The 13,694-nt window shown below is 37.2% G+C and overlaps 1 protein-coding gene across 2 annotated transcripts; it reads right to left on the bottom strand.

Moving 5' to 3' along the window:
• Nucleotides 1-458: 458 nt before the first annotated feature.
• Nucleotides 459-11,493, bottom strand: LOC131013969 (DExH-box ATP-dependent RNA helicase DExH9-like). 2 transcript variants are annotated; one of them, XM_057941906.1, is made up of 14 exons: nucleotides 10,968-11,493; nucleotides 10,104-10,304; nucleotides 9,794-10,012; nucleotides 6,541-6,876; nucleotides 5,735-5,839; nucleotides 5,516-5,626; nucleotides 4,783-5,033; nucleotides 4,121-4,244; nucleotides 3,753-4,035; nucleotides 3,527-3,681; nucleotides 2,970-3,122; nucleotides 2,653-2,885; nucleotides 2,054-2,318; nucleotides 459-1,208 (listed from the first exon to the last, which is right to left on the bottom strand). In XM_057941906.1, exons 1-14 carry the CDS (start codon nucleotides 11,241-11,243, stop codon nucleotides 930-932), a joined length of 2,991 nt encoding a protein of 996 aa, XP_057797889.1. In that variant the 5' UTR covers nucleotides 11,244-11,493; the 3' UTR covers nucleotides 459-929. The 2 variants fall into 2 exon arrangements, with proteins under 2 accessions (XP_057797889.1, XP_057797890.1); XM_057941907.1 differs by having other exon boundaries at nucleotides 2,970-3,119; nucleotides 10,968-11,487.
• Between the last annotated feature and the right edge of the window lie 2,201 nt (nucleotides 11,494-13,694).

The following is a 13,694-nucleotide window of genomic DNA, read 5'->3' as shown; positions in this document are numbered from 1 at the left end:
TGAGGGGATTGGGCGTCGGTGCCGTGAACTGTGGCGGCGGAGGATGAAGAAGGCGCTGTCGTGGGTGTAGAAGTCACGCTGGCAGTGGTGGCAGCAGGGGGCGGCGGCGGCGACGGGTGGGGGAAGAGAAATTAGGGTTTGGGTGGGGGGAAAGGGAAAACGATGCAGGGGTGTTTTTATGTTTATTTTTTATTTTATTTTTCCACATGTCACAAATGTACCTAAGTGTCAATTTCAGCTACCACCGTGTCATTTCTAGCGTCGACATAAAGAAAAACCAGTCACCGGATAAATTTGAGACAAAAACAAAAGGTTATGAATTTAAAAGTCGATTTTTCAAATTGGGAGCAAAAACCAAATCCGAAAAAATATTATGGATTCACGGGCAATTAACCCTATAATCAATCGTTCCAGATGCATGATAATCATCATCTCCATGCGTAGCACAATGGGGAAACTCAGCATCAAAATTGCTCATTCACGTAACTGATTTAATGTTCTAACAGCATTTTACAAACAAGAAACAGGAAACAGGAAACTGAAGATGTAAAGAAACTGGAAAACAAAATAGCATAAAAACTACTTATAATCCATGGAACAGGAAGCAACTACTTATACACCTAAAGTGAAACTGAACAAGTACAAGATTAAGTTAAATTGCTTGATGATCATAGCAACATGTTTCTTCCCAACTTAAGTCTCTCTCTTCCTCCTGGATACTCCAAAGTAGCACCTTCCCTCTGGAATTTGGAACTTACGCCGACTTGTCAATCAGAAATGCATTTTCCTCTTCATTCAAGGACTCAATATACATTCCACTCCAGTGCCGAAAAACTATGTTTGCTCTCTTCAACACATGACCTTTAACACTGAAGCCATTGCTCTCCCGCTGAATCATATATGCATAATAATTACACGAAGTGTATAGTCTATAAGTACAAAGATGCAGCAAAGACAATATCTCTCTTGATCTTGGTGACAGCATCCTCGAATTTCATTTCAAGATCTGTCTCACCAATAGATTTTGCAGCTTGTATGAGCTGCTGAAGGAGTTCTTCCAGTCTCCTGATTGCTCGGATCAAGCTGCCCTCGAAAACAGGTGTCATCTCCATAATTTCGTAGAATTTAGATCCTCTAGCCCAAGCATAGACAGCCTCCATGATATCTGGTCTGAAAGAACTCACGAAATTCTCTATATCTATCTGTACCTGGGGTAAATAGAATTTGAAAATGACACGGTTGGAAGTAGTCTCAGTTAATTTTAACAATCACGATTTCAAATGAAAAAGATATCAAAATAGATTAAGGTTGCATAGGCAAGCACAAATCAGATTGTCTCAATTACAGAGCACCAAGCTTACTACTGCAGATAACAAAATATGCATGTATGCATGACTCAAGAAAAGGGTGAATATAAGCACAAAATTCAAATTCTGTTTCCACCATTTGTTTCACTCATAAAAACTGCTGTAGGCCCTCAGAAGGTAAAGCTGTTAATAGAAAAAAACTGAACCCAGAATCCAGAGATTATAAAGACTTACAAAACGTTACAATTTTTGTGTTTTATTATATTTACTACTCCCTCTGTCCTAGAAAAATCGTCCCAATTTGCTGTTTGGGACGTCCACAAAAAATAGTCTCATTCCATTTATACACCACCCCATAACATATTACCCTTATATCAACTTATTTACCTACTCTATCACATATGGCCCACCACTTTATCCCCATTATTCACTAAACCACTGCCCCTAAAGTGGGACCCTTTCTCCACTCACAATACACAACAACTTCTATTAAAACCCATGTCAATCCCTCCTAGCCCTAGGACTATTTTTCCAGGATGAAGTATGTTTTATGTGTTTTACAATTATACTTGCCATGATTTTCATGTGTTTTTGTGATTTACACCTCAGGCTTACGCCTCACGGGGCCATTGGAAAACGCCCCGAGGCTGAAAACGCCTTATAAAACGTTGATTATAGTTTCCATCTTTTTTAAGAACAATTCTAAACAATCTATGAAGAAAGAGTTTATTAAAGCGAACAGGTACCTTGCACTCAAGCTGAACCTTAGCCACCTTACGTGCTGTCTCCTGTAATTGTGTAAAAAGTAACTCAAGCTCATCCCGTGGCTTTTGAGCTTCCTTCAGTTTTTCTTGCCAAACAAAACATGACAGAAGAGATACCATCTCCTCCACCCTTACATCCTTTAGAACCCCATTGAACATGAGTTCCGTCAATGTCAACTCTTCCGCACTGCTGATTTCGCAAGCAACTTTCCCCTTTAGCTCAACAACATCATCGCTTGTAATATATCTGTATATTTCAAAGATCTTCAGAATTAAGACTGATAATTATTAAATTACAGCAATAGCAGTAGATGAAGAACTTATCACTAATAAATAATCTAGAGTAGCCTTAGCATATAAAAGTTCTTGAACAAAGGGTTTTTAGGCATGACATAACTTCATGCATTTATGCACTGCAAAATTAGAATGGATTGGTTCTAATTAACTAACATACTTTTACTTAGTGAACAGTTACTTAGGCACTATAACCTTCAATAAAGGTGAAAATAGCAGTTTTTTAGGAAAAAAAAGAAGAAACATGGATGTTAAGACATCTTTGACTATAAAAGAAGTAATCTTACGCCAGTCTCCTAAGAGTTCTTTTCCTTGCTTTTAATTCATCTTTGAATGCCAACACTGACGAAGACTTCATTGCTTTCTTAAGAGATCTAATTTTTGCTGTAAGTTCCTTCTTCATGTGCAGGACTTTGAGCTTCTGCTCAATCAGAGGAGATTTAGCAACTTCGTGCTTCTCAAAAAGATTCTCAAGTGCTTCTATCCTTCGTGTCGCCTTCCTGTAAGAGCTGCTTTGAACCTGGAGTTTTTAGACCATTAAATTAAAAACTTACAAGATACTTGAGTATCAGACCCATAATGGAAAACTGAATTTCTGACTTGCCTTCATGTCATCCTCAGGATCTAGAATAGGTACACCTTCTTTTGCAAATCTAACCAGAACTTCGGACACTTTCTTCAAAGTATTTTCTCGAGCTTCTAGTGGAAGAAGATCTTTTGGTATTATTAGCCGGACACTACTTAAGCTATCAATCTGCTGAAAACACATCATAGAAAATGTCATCACAAGGATAACTGCAAATTACATGCAAAAACAACAACAATAATAACTACAACAAAATGAAAAAAAATTATATTATATTTTATTCTATAACAGCATATACTACGAACATCTTCAAAGTTCAATCTGCATATTGGAGTGCTCTGGATTATATAAATAATTTCCTACCAAGGACAGAACAAGTAAGCTTCCAAGTTTCAAAATTAAGGCCACTAAACAATTTATTATTCTTCAGTCATCTTTCCTCAGATCCACTGTAGAACCAACCTCTGTTTCGGCATCATCAGGTAGAAAGTAAATGCCCAAAAAAGCACATCACATAATGTGAAAAACAAATTCCACTACGAGATATCTGAGAGTCATGGAATAGAAAGTTTTGCCTGTGAAATAGGGATTGAAACGACAGCCGGCTCTCCAGACTCCTTTAAGGGAACGACTCTAATTGTTTTTTTAGAAATTTCATCCTTATGCACTCTGCACCTCGTGAGAATATCCACTGTATAGCTTACATCTTCAGGCTTCTTGTTTGAATCATCTGAGTCAAAAGATTAAGGCTAGTGAATGAATTCAACCATAAAGAAAGCAAATAACTTAAACCAATCTCACCTTCAGAGGCTACTTTTACCCTCTCAAAATTTATTATGACTCCCCATGTGACCTCATCCTGTGTAGAGAATGACGGGGAGTCCTCATCAATCTTTGTGCATTGTATAGAAACAAGTCTTCCAGGCTGCAGAAAAGGCAAACAATTTTTTGGAGAAAAAACTATATCACGGATTTCCTTTTTCAGAGTTTTGTATTGTTTTAGAAGAGAGTAGTAATTTTCCAAGCTATCTTCTTCTTCAATTATAATAGAATCCCGCTCTGCTTCAAGGATTTTTGCTTGTTTCTGCAAGGATAAAGTCACATGCTTAGAATTTGATATCATATATATATGAGACCATTAATTCAAAAAAGCATATACACCAACTGACCTCAAGATCAGGAATGGCACGATCTGCCTGAAACTGATAGAATGAATTACGAAGCAAATTCTCAGGATCCCCATCTGCAGCTCGTATTTGGTTTAAAAGCATATTGTAGCTCAAGTGAAACGCACTGGATATTAAGAGAAGCAAACCATCAAATATATGCAATTAGATCTATAAGTATTTATCCATAACAATAATTTGCAGTGTTGAATACCCAAGAAACTAATACTGATTCCAAAAGCAATCTAAAGTGTGTTTTATGACTAATGTGAAAGACAGTATCCAGATTCAGAATTTTCAAAGCATGTGAATACACTGTATCTTCATCATTAACAAATAGTTCAATGCAATCACACAATGTAAAACCATACTCAAGTTCAAAGCAATCTGACTATTTGTCGGAGCAATAACTATAATGTAAAAATGAGTCAAATTTTTATCCATCTATACAAAAGAAAAATGTGCTTTAGCCATTAATTTACAGCAGTGTCTAAATCCACATTTAGAACATGGATTCATATTTATTAATGTGTGGATAGGCACCTTAAAGGATGCAGCTAAGATGTTCAAATTGAACAGGAGAAAAGGTCAGTCTAGGTATACATCCGTGTTCAATTTATTAAGCCACATAACCACGTCACTGAGTAACAATTCTGGCAAATCACCTGTTCAAAGAATCTGCACTTCCTTTCAACATAAATTTCACTGTTGAAGGCTCTAGCTTCTCATCAACCATAAGGATGCAAATCCCCCGATCATCAATTCCTCGGCGACCAGCTCGCCCACTCATTTGTATGTACTCCCCACTAGATATCCATCTAAACTTATCCCCATCAAATTTCCGAACATTAGTGAAGACAACAGTTTTTGCAGGCATGTTTAGCCCAATGCTGAAGGTCTCTGTGGCAAACAAGCACTAAAGACAAAAGGTACAAAACAAAGCCTAATCAGAACAGATGCATGAGAGCAAAAGAACATGCTGCTCCAGTTTAAATTATTGCTGCAATACACACAATAAGGGGAAGAGGAAAGGGCACGGTAAAAGGGCAGGATGAAGGTGCCTTCACCATTAGAAAATACCTCTTAGCCATAACTAGAAAACATGCACTTTTATAACATACCTATGACCCCATATAGAATTTTTTGCATCAAATCAGAGGAAAACTATATAGATTACAGGAAGGATACAATATATAGAAGGTAGGTCACTGCACCACAATAAAATTGTACATTAAATAAGTTATGAGCTAAAGCTTGCGTTTTCAACTTCCAGACAAGACAGTACAAACTTGAGCAAATATTAGGGGCAGGCTCAAGCACTATACGCGAGCAAAGCAGTGAAGCAACACAAATGGAGTAATGTGAGGTTTCATCAACTCCTACTACTGAGTTACTGACCTTGATAAATCCTTCCTGGAACAAGATTTCAATGACTTCCTTTAGTATGGGAAGTAAACCAGAGTGATGTACACCTATCCCTCGTTTCAACAAGGGCAGCATATTTGAAACCTAGGATTGGTCAACATACGAAGACATGCACAAGAACATAGTAAGAAGTATGTTCATCATAATTGCTAATGCATCTTATATATTGTATGTGATATGGAATACTCTAACCTGTGGCAGCTTCTTATCATCATCAGACAGCAAATCCATAGCACTCCAGAAAATAGTTTCAATGTTTACTTTCTCATCCTCATCACTTAGATCCATTTTTGCCATCTGTTGGAAAGAGAATATGTTATCTACTAAATAGAAAAGGTCAAATAACAACTATAATATCTTTACAGCACTTGCCTACAAGCTAGAGAATAATTAAAATAAAACGGTACTAAAAGATTAGCATGATATTTCTAAATGATGAGATAAAGACTTACTATAAACTTAGCACTCTAAACCGCAAGGGTACCAAAGTTTAGGCTGAATCTAAGTCTGTCAGGATTTGCAGGCTTCAGCTATTTCTGTTGATATGAACTTACAATTGCTTTTAAGGGTGCGTTTACATTGGTTGTAAAATTTTCATTGGAAAAGGATGGATATGAAAAGGTGAGAAAATATTATCCTTTTCTTATTTTTTTTATCATATGTTTACTGGAGATGAAAAGATGAGAAAATGTTGGAAAATATTTTCACACCCCTACGTTAGGATAATATTATCCAACATTGGAGAGAAAATGAGTGAAAAGGGGCTACCCGAAAAAATATTCCACCCTGGCCGGAGAAAATTTTTCATCATAGTAAACATGTGAAATGGTGGAAAATGGATGAAAATATACTTTTTCTCTCCTTTTCCATCAAAGTAAACGCACCCTAAGAGAAATATGCAATTCATGAAATTATGAAGGTGATCGATCGCTCTTAATAGGTACTAATCTTTCTTATTCTGCCTCAAAAGAATGTAAACTGTAAAGAAAGAATAGTACCTGCATAGCAAGAAATTCACATTCTCTTTTGCTAAAACTGAAACATATGACAGGATCATACTGGCGCAAAATGATCATTTTCACCATCTTAAATATATCACTATCTTCACCAGCTTTACCTGCAACTAAACCTTTCGACCCTTTTCCATTCTCTTTCTTTCTGTCTTCACTGGTCGGAATCAGAGCATTTAGAGCCTTCTGAAAGCTGTCCTCACGAAACTTACCTTTTTCATCAACCACTAAATAAAGACCATCACCTCCACAAGGGAAGACGTAATGCTGAAGGGGAGTTGGCCGATAATCTGTATAAACAATATGACATGGTTGCTGATGCACCTGCATTACAAATAATAATATTAGCGTACCAATGCAAGAGAGAAAAAACTTGCATCAAAAGAGATTCAAGAGAGTTAAAAGTGGAAAGTCATTTCTTTACTGTAAAATCAAAGAGTTGAAACAGGTCTTTAACTATCTCTATCATATGCAGAAGTCTCACAGGATCACAAATTAAGAACCTTCCACAGTCATGCAAATATAATAGATAAGCATTAAAAGCACTCATAGTTTTCTTAGGGTGTGTTTGATACACAACTTGAGATAAGGGATGATAAATAAAATCTAGATAAATAGTATAGATTAGGTGAGATTGTTAATATTTTATGGTTGTTTGATGGTGTAGTACTGTAGTTTTATGGTTGCTTGATGGTGTAGACTAATATAGCTATATGATTTACAATTGTTTGATATGGTAGTTTAAGATGTTGAATAAATTCTAAAATTACGTTATTACCCTCCACTTACTCAAAAAATGTCTCAATTGTCCTTCACTCTTCATCCTCCACTTTTTTTTTCCTCGATAAATCCATCCCCCACTTACTTCAATGCCATTCATTTCAGTTCTCTCTCTACACCTCACCTCCTTTGACCCCTCTCTCTCTCTCTCTCTCTCCCCATCCATTTCTGTAGTTTCCGAGAGCTCTGAGTAACTTTCAAGCCCAAAGATCAACATCTCAGATAGCAAGATTCGATATTTCTTCTCTTTTGGTAACAAAGTTTCAAGAATCCTATGCAACATCCGATAGAAAAATCAACAACACCCCACGTTGCAAGATTGAATTTTTTCATCCGGGCTACAAATTTCTGCTGTAAAAACTTCAAAAAAGAAAGAAAGAAAAAAAAAATTGCCCTTTGTTTTGACGCAGAAGAAGAAGAAGAAGAAGAATGATGGAGGACTGGCGGTGGGGAGCTCGGATTCCGGCAGCATTGTTTTCAAGAGAAGCAAATCCACTGCAACTCCGATGTGAAGCAAATCCACCTCAATTTTTTCGATTTTGAAGTGAATTGAAGGGACAAAATTGTAAAGTGGAAAATGTAATAGCAAGTACTGTAGAAGGCGGTATAATGTAACTGGGGGTGGGTAGTGGTTACAATTTCTAAGTAGAACAGATGCGGGACTGACTTTTATGCGGGCCTAGGCTAATATGTAACACGCCTATCAAACAGGCGGAAATAGCTAGAAATATAACATAACAAGCATAATATGCCCTATCAAACGGGGCATTATAGTTTTGAGTAGGGCTAGGGATTTGTGCAATCATGTCGTGTGTCATGTTGAGACGATATGAAAGACTTAATGGCACAAGCAGACAATAGAGTAAACAGCACAAAATACGAGGAAAAATTGAATGAATCACTATTATCTGCCCACATTTACTTGCCGGAAACTCAATAAGAGAATATCTAAACCTACCCAACTCCTTTAATAACATACTGATACCCTAGCACTCTGATATCAGCCCGTCCAAAGGTTCCAAAACACAATTCATGATAGAAACATCCATTACAGAAAAATAATTAAGGGAATAAGACTATTTAAATAACCGAGCTACCCCAGCCACCTCTCACTTCCTGCGATGCTGGTTAACCCTAAGCGGTGAAACTGTATCACGATAAGCCCCGACATGAACATGAAACAATATACATCTGCCCTCAAGTGAACACAAAACTTTTCGTGTTAAGACAACACGCACAATAATGACACGACTACAAGCATTTTTGCATTAAATTTAAAAAATTTCTTAATAGTATATATGCATATAACTTTATAAGTATTATTTAAATTGACATATTATCGAGTCACTAACAAACTTGGTTTAAAAAAGCGCGCCTAGGCGCGAGCTTTAGTCGAGGCACAGAGAAGGGTGTTTTTTCAGGCGAGGTGCACTCACCTACGGGAGGCGCGCCTAGGCGCAAAAGCCTCCAGCCGCACGCGGCACGCCTTCAGTATTTTAGGGTTTGGAATTGTTTTTTCAGGCGGCACCGCCTCAAGCTCAAATTAAAAGGCTATGTTAGTCGGTTTCTTGCACGAGGCAGTTAAAGAACAGCCAAGTATATTATTTTGTGTATATTAAATTATTTTTTTATTAGAAGGGGCCATTCAGCCGCAACTTTTATACAAAGTATTCGCCTCTAAGTAATGTATGGAGGTATAAATATATTAATACCCATAATTGTAACACACAACTTTTTAGTTTTTTTGGATTTTAACAGTTAGTTTAATTATTTTAATACTTATACACCCATAATTTATACTCCCTCCGTCCCAACGAAAGCGGTGCGTATTCCTTTTTGAGCCAACCCAACGAAAGTGGTGCATTTCCTTTTTTGTTAATAATTTTACACTACAAACAATGGTCCCACACACCTTTACACACTTTTACACTACAATCTTATTCACTTTAAATTCCGTGCTGAAAAGAAGCGCACCGCTTTCGTTGGGACGGAGGGAGTATATATTTTTATTTTATATGGTGTTATTTATTGTTTTAAATTAAGTATTTGTATGTTTTAAGTATTTGTGTTTTAAGTATGTGTTTTAACTAAAAAATATACTTATTATAGATAAATATATTAGAACTTTTATATTTTAGGTGCGCCTTGCCTACGAAAAGCCCGCGCCTGAGCTTAAAGCCTTGCACCTAGGCCCCGGGGCAATTTGCGCCTCGGTGCGCCTGAGGCTTGTTTAAACCAAGCTAACAAATTGCTATCAAAATTATGGGATTGTTAGCAATCATGCACTACCAGGTTATTGAGTAGTTAGCAGGTTATTGTTTTATTATATTTAACAGGTCGACACAAAGCACCAAACAACATGAACATGATAAGCCTAAACATTAACCTGGAATTAGAATGCATAAGCATTTTAAACAGCACTGATTAAAAATTAAGCAAAATGGTGAAACAAGTCAAGTACCTTTGCAACCCAATCAGCAAACTCCTTTGCATTAGGCACTGTAGCCGAGAGAAACACAAATCGGGAGTTCCTTGGGGCCATAACAATACTCTCTTCCCATACAACACCTCTCTCTCTGTCTCTCATGTAATGCACTTCATCAAAAATAATCCACGCCACTTCCCTAGTAATTTCTGATCCTTTGTATTGCATGCTTCGCCAGATCTCAGTGGTCATAACCTGAAACAACATTAATCAATCTATGTAAACTACAACAAAGAACACATCGACAATTAAGCATATCTGCATATGTAATTATAAGCAAACTTACCAAGCAAGACGCATTGGGATCAATAGTGACATCACCTGTCATCAACCCAACGTCCGAAAACTCTTCTTTGAACTCTCTATATTTCTGGTTGCTAAGAGCTTTGATTGGAGATGTATATATCACGCGTTGCTTGTTGCGCAGCGACATCGCGATGGCATACAAGGCCACAACTGTCTTACCTGCAGATGTATGCGCAGAGACCTACAAACATTTCATAACCAAATTCTGTGCCCATCAAAACCTGACCTCTCACACAAGAATGCACACAGTTTTCTCTAAGATAGATATAAACTGAGTAATCAACACTTGTTTTGTTCAAGCAAAACTTTCAAATGATATTGATTTCATATCAAGTATAGAGGAATGTTATGTTACATACCTTATGCGAGGACAATTTGTGAGCACATTAGCATTATTTTTTTGTTATATATTTATTCTGATTCTAATTCCTCAAAAATTGTTATTGATGTCATTAATTTTACAAATTACATAAACATCAAAGCTCGATTTGTTCATTTTTCCTATAACTTTAAATAAAGGAATAAAAGAACAAAATGAGCTTTGTTTTTTTTAACGTAATTTATAACATTAATGGTGTCAAAGACAACTTTTGAAGTATTAGAACAAAATAAATGTATAAAACAAAAAAGATTATGCTAACGTGAATCAAACCAGAGCGGTGCTCAAGAATGATGCTCACGTAAGTATGTAGCATAACATTCCTCATCAAGTATAATACAAAAAAAACTACTTCTATCAATTGCTTGAGTTCATATCTGCTGCTCCTTCCATAAACAGAAAACAATGAATCATAAACTGCCAATCACCATAATACACCAGCAGTATTTAACAAAACATACATACCATGACAGATTCGCCATTGTCGAGGCACTTAATAGCTTCCAGCTGGAAGGGATCGAGAGAAAAGGGGAATTCCTTGGCTGGCTTTGCTTCATATTGCTGATTACTCGAAGTGGACGGCGCGTAGCCCTCCGGATACGATACTTCGTGAAGGCAAGTTACCGCTTCATCTGTCAACCCATTCTCATCACCGTTCCCATTTTCTCTCCGCTGCTTCAGCGGCGGAGTCTCGCAGCCCTCCGTCGCCTCCTCCAAAGGCCTTCTCTTCACTGAACCCATGACTAATTAGTACGCGAGAAAAGGGCAAGATAATCAGTAACTAACAGGGATGTTCTTTTCTCCAAGCCGCCGGTGACTCGAAAAGGTCTTCGAGCGAGACAGCAGGTTTTAATGCTAGGACTTGTTAGTGACGGCGGCTGAGGCCTGAGCGGTAGCGGGGTGGCGGCGGCGGAGGAGAAATTCGTTTTACTGGTTTTGCCCTGTGCTGTTGGAGAAACAAATAATTTGGGAGTTGGGAGGTCACGACGACGTATTGATGCTACCTGCTAGCAAACGTTTTTATATATTAACTTTAAAAAATTTATGAAAAATAAATACATTTCATAACACATAGTACTCCCTCCGTCCCTGAAATAAGTTTCTCTTTTTCCTTTTGGGACGTCCCTCAAATAAGTCCCTCAAACGGGTTTTATTTATTTCCTTACTAAAATAATAAATCTGAAAAAATATGAATAATATATATAAAGATGGACAATCGAATAAGTTTTATAATAAACCAAAAAATTATTCTTATATTTAGTTACAACCTCTTTTTAAAAATAGTAGTAATACTTAAAAATCAGTTAGTATTAATTAGAACCATAAAAATTCAAATCCTTATAAAACAACAATCACATACCTTATCTAGATCCAAAAGACTTATTACACAATTTTAAAATATTAATAAATACATAAAGATATCAATTTAAATAGGGGTTATTGTCATAAAATACTTGAAATTTGTCAATTTTTTTATTTATAACATGACCTTAAAATTTGGCCAAAAAATACATCAATTTTAAATTTAATCTTAATTTTAACATAATTTGAATTTATTAAAAATAAAAATCTATGTGGCATATTAGTTTTTATTTTAAACTTAGGTGATATATTAATTTTTATTTTAAATCTATGTGGCATAACCACAACACACACCTCACATAAACACACCCACACTCATAGCATACGCTCATGTCGCCGTCGTCCACCCCCTCTCTCTCGGCGGTCCTGTTGCTGCCGGCTCAACGGCGGTGCCGGCGCCGGAGCGGCGTCTCCTCCTCTCCCTTCGTTCTCTCTTTCCTCCCTCATCTCTCGCCTCTCCACTCTCCCTTCGTTTTCCCTGGATTCAAAACGCACACACACAAACAGCGGCGGCGCCACTCCCTCCACAGACGAGCAATCATCGACCGCCGCCAAACCTCCCTTCCTACCCCCAAATCGGCCGCCCTCTCCTCGAACTCCGGCGAAGACCAGCTCTATCCCCATATCGGTCGCCCCAAATCGGATTAGAGCCACCGCCTGAAACCTTGTTGGGAAATAAGAAGAAATGTCCTTTACCCTAGTTTTGATGATACCAAAACCCTTAGATTTTATTTTTACTATACTAGAATTTCTCTGAACTCAATTGTTGGAGTTCATTTTTTTTTTTATAGTATAGACTGAAGACCAAAGCACTGAAGCACTAAAGACGAAAGCATTGAATTCCCAAGCACTAAAGACGAAAGCACTGAAGTCTCAATGACTGAAGTTTCAAGGACTGAAGACCAAAGACTGAAAACCAAATAACTAAAGACTGAAGTATGAAGGACTGAAATCATACTGTTCACCATGATGAAGACCAGAATTCACTTGAATTAAATGCTAAATTCAATGTGTAATCTGCACTGAAGCATAAGTGTCAGGGAAACACTTAAGTTTACTTGATCAGTCAAAGCATTCAATGCAACTGAAGGAATGCTTCAAGTGAAAACCTCGAACTGATACTGCAGATGTGGACTGAAATTGGAGTAATGTATAACACACTCAGTGTTAACGAAGGACAATTTGAATGCTTCCAGTACATGCCGCATTTAATGCTAAGGACAGAGCATTTAATGCGAGGATATGGTGAATCGTCCTTCACCCTGCAGAGGTTCCCTTTTCGTGTTACTTTATCCTGTAACACCATCTCCATTTCAGAAAGACCATACATCTTTCGGCGTAAAGGAGATAGATGATGAAGACTTGAGCCATATTTGAATTGACAAGTCAAACGGCAGATAGGATTGAAGGATCTCTTCCAACGGATCTATTCCTTCTCATTCACCTATAAATAGAGCTCAAGAATCAACCTTCGAAATCACCGATTCAAGAACATATGCTGAAGCTCTACCAAATTCAAGACTCAGCTTATACTTAGCTAAAACACTTGAATCGAAGAAGAGAATTCTCATTGCCAAATATCAGTTCACCTGATATATAAACATTCTCTTAGAAGTTTCTAGGCAAATATTCTTCATTCTAAGCCTAGATTTCGATTACTCGAGAGCTTGTTCTCAGTAATCTTAGTTGGAGATCTGAACCATTTTCTACCAGAGTGAGAAGAGCGTTTGAGATAGAGATAGAGTTCGAGAAGGTTGTCGGAACTCAGAGAATCTTAACCATCGCAAGCTAGACGTGTGTTGTCTTAGCAACAATGAGTTAAGAATGAGA

The sequence above is a fragment of the Salvia miltiorrhiza genome, chromosome 3 (assembly GCF_028751815.1).
Source record: "Salvia miltiorrhiza cultivar Shanhuang (shh) chromosome 3, IMPLAD_Smil_shh, whole genome shotgun sequence".
NCBI lineage: Eukaryota > Viridiplantae > Streptophyta > Magnoliopsida > Lamiales > Lamiaceae > Salvia > Salvia miltiorrhiza.
The sequence above is the reverse complement of the archived record's forward strand: the minus strand, read 5'-3'. Positions and strand labels throughout refer to the sequence as shown.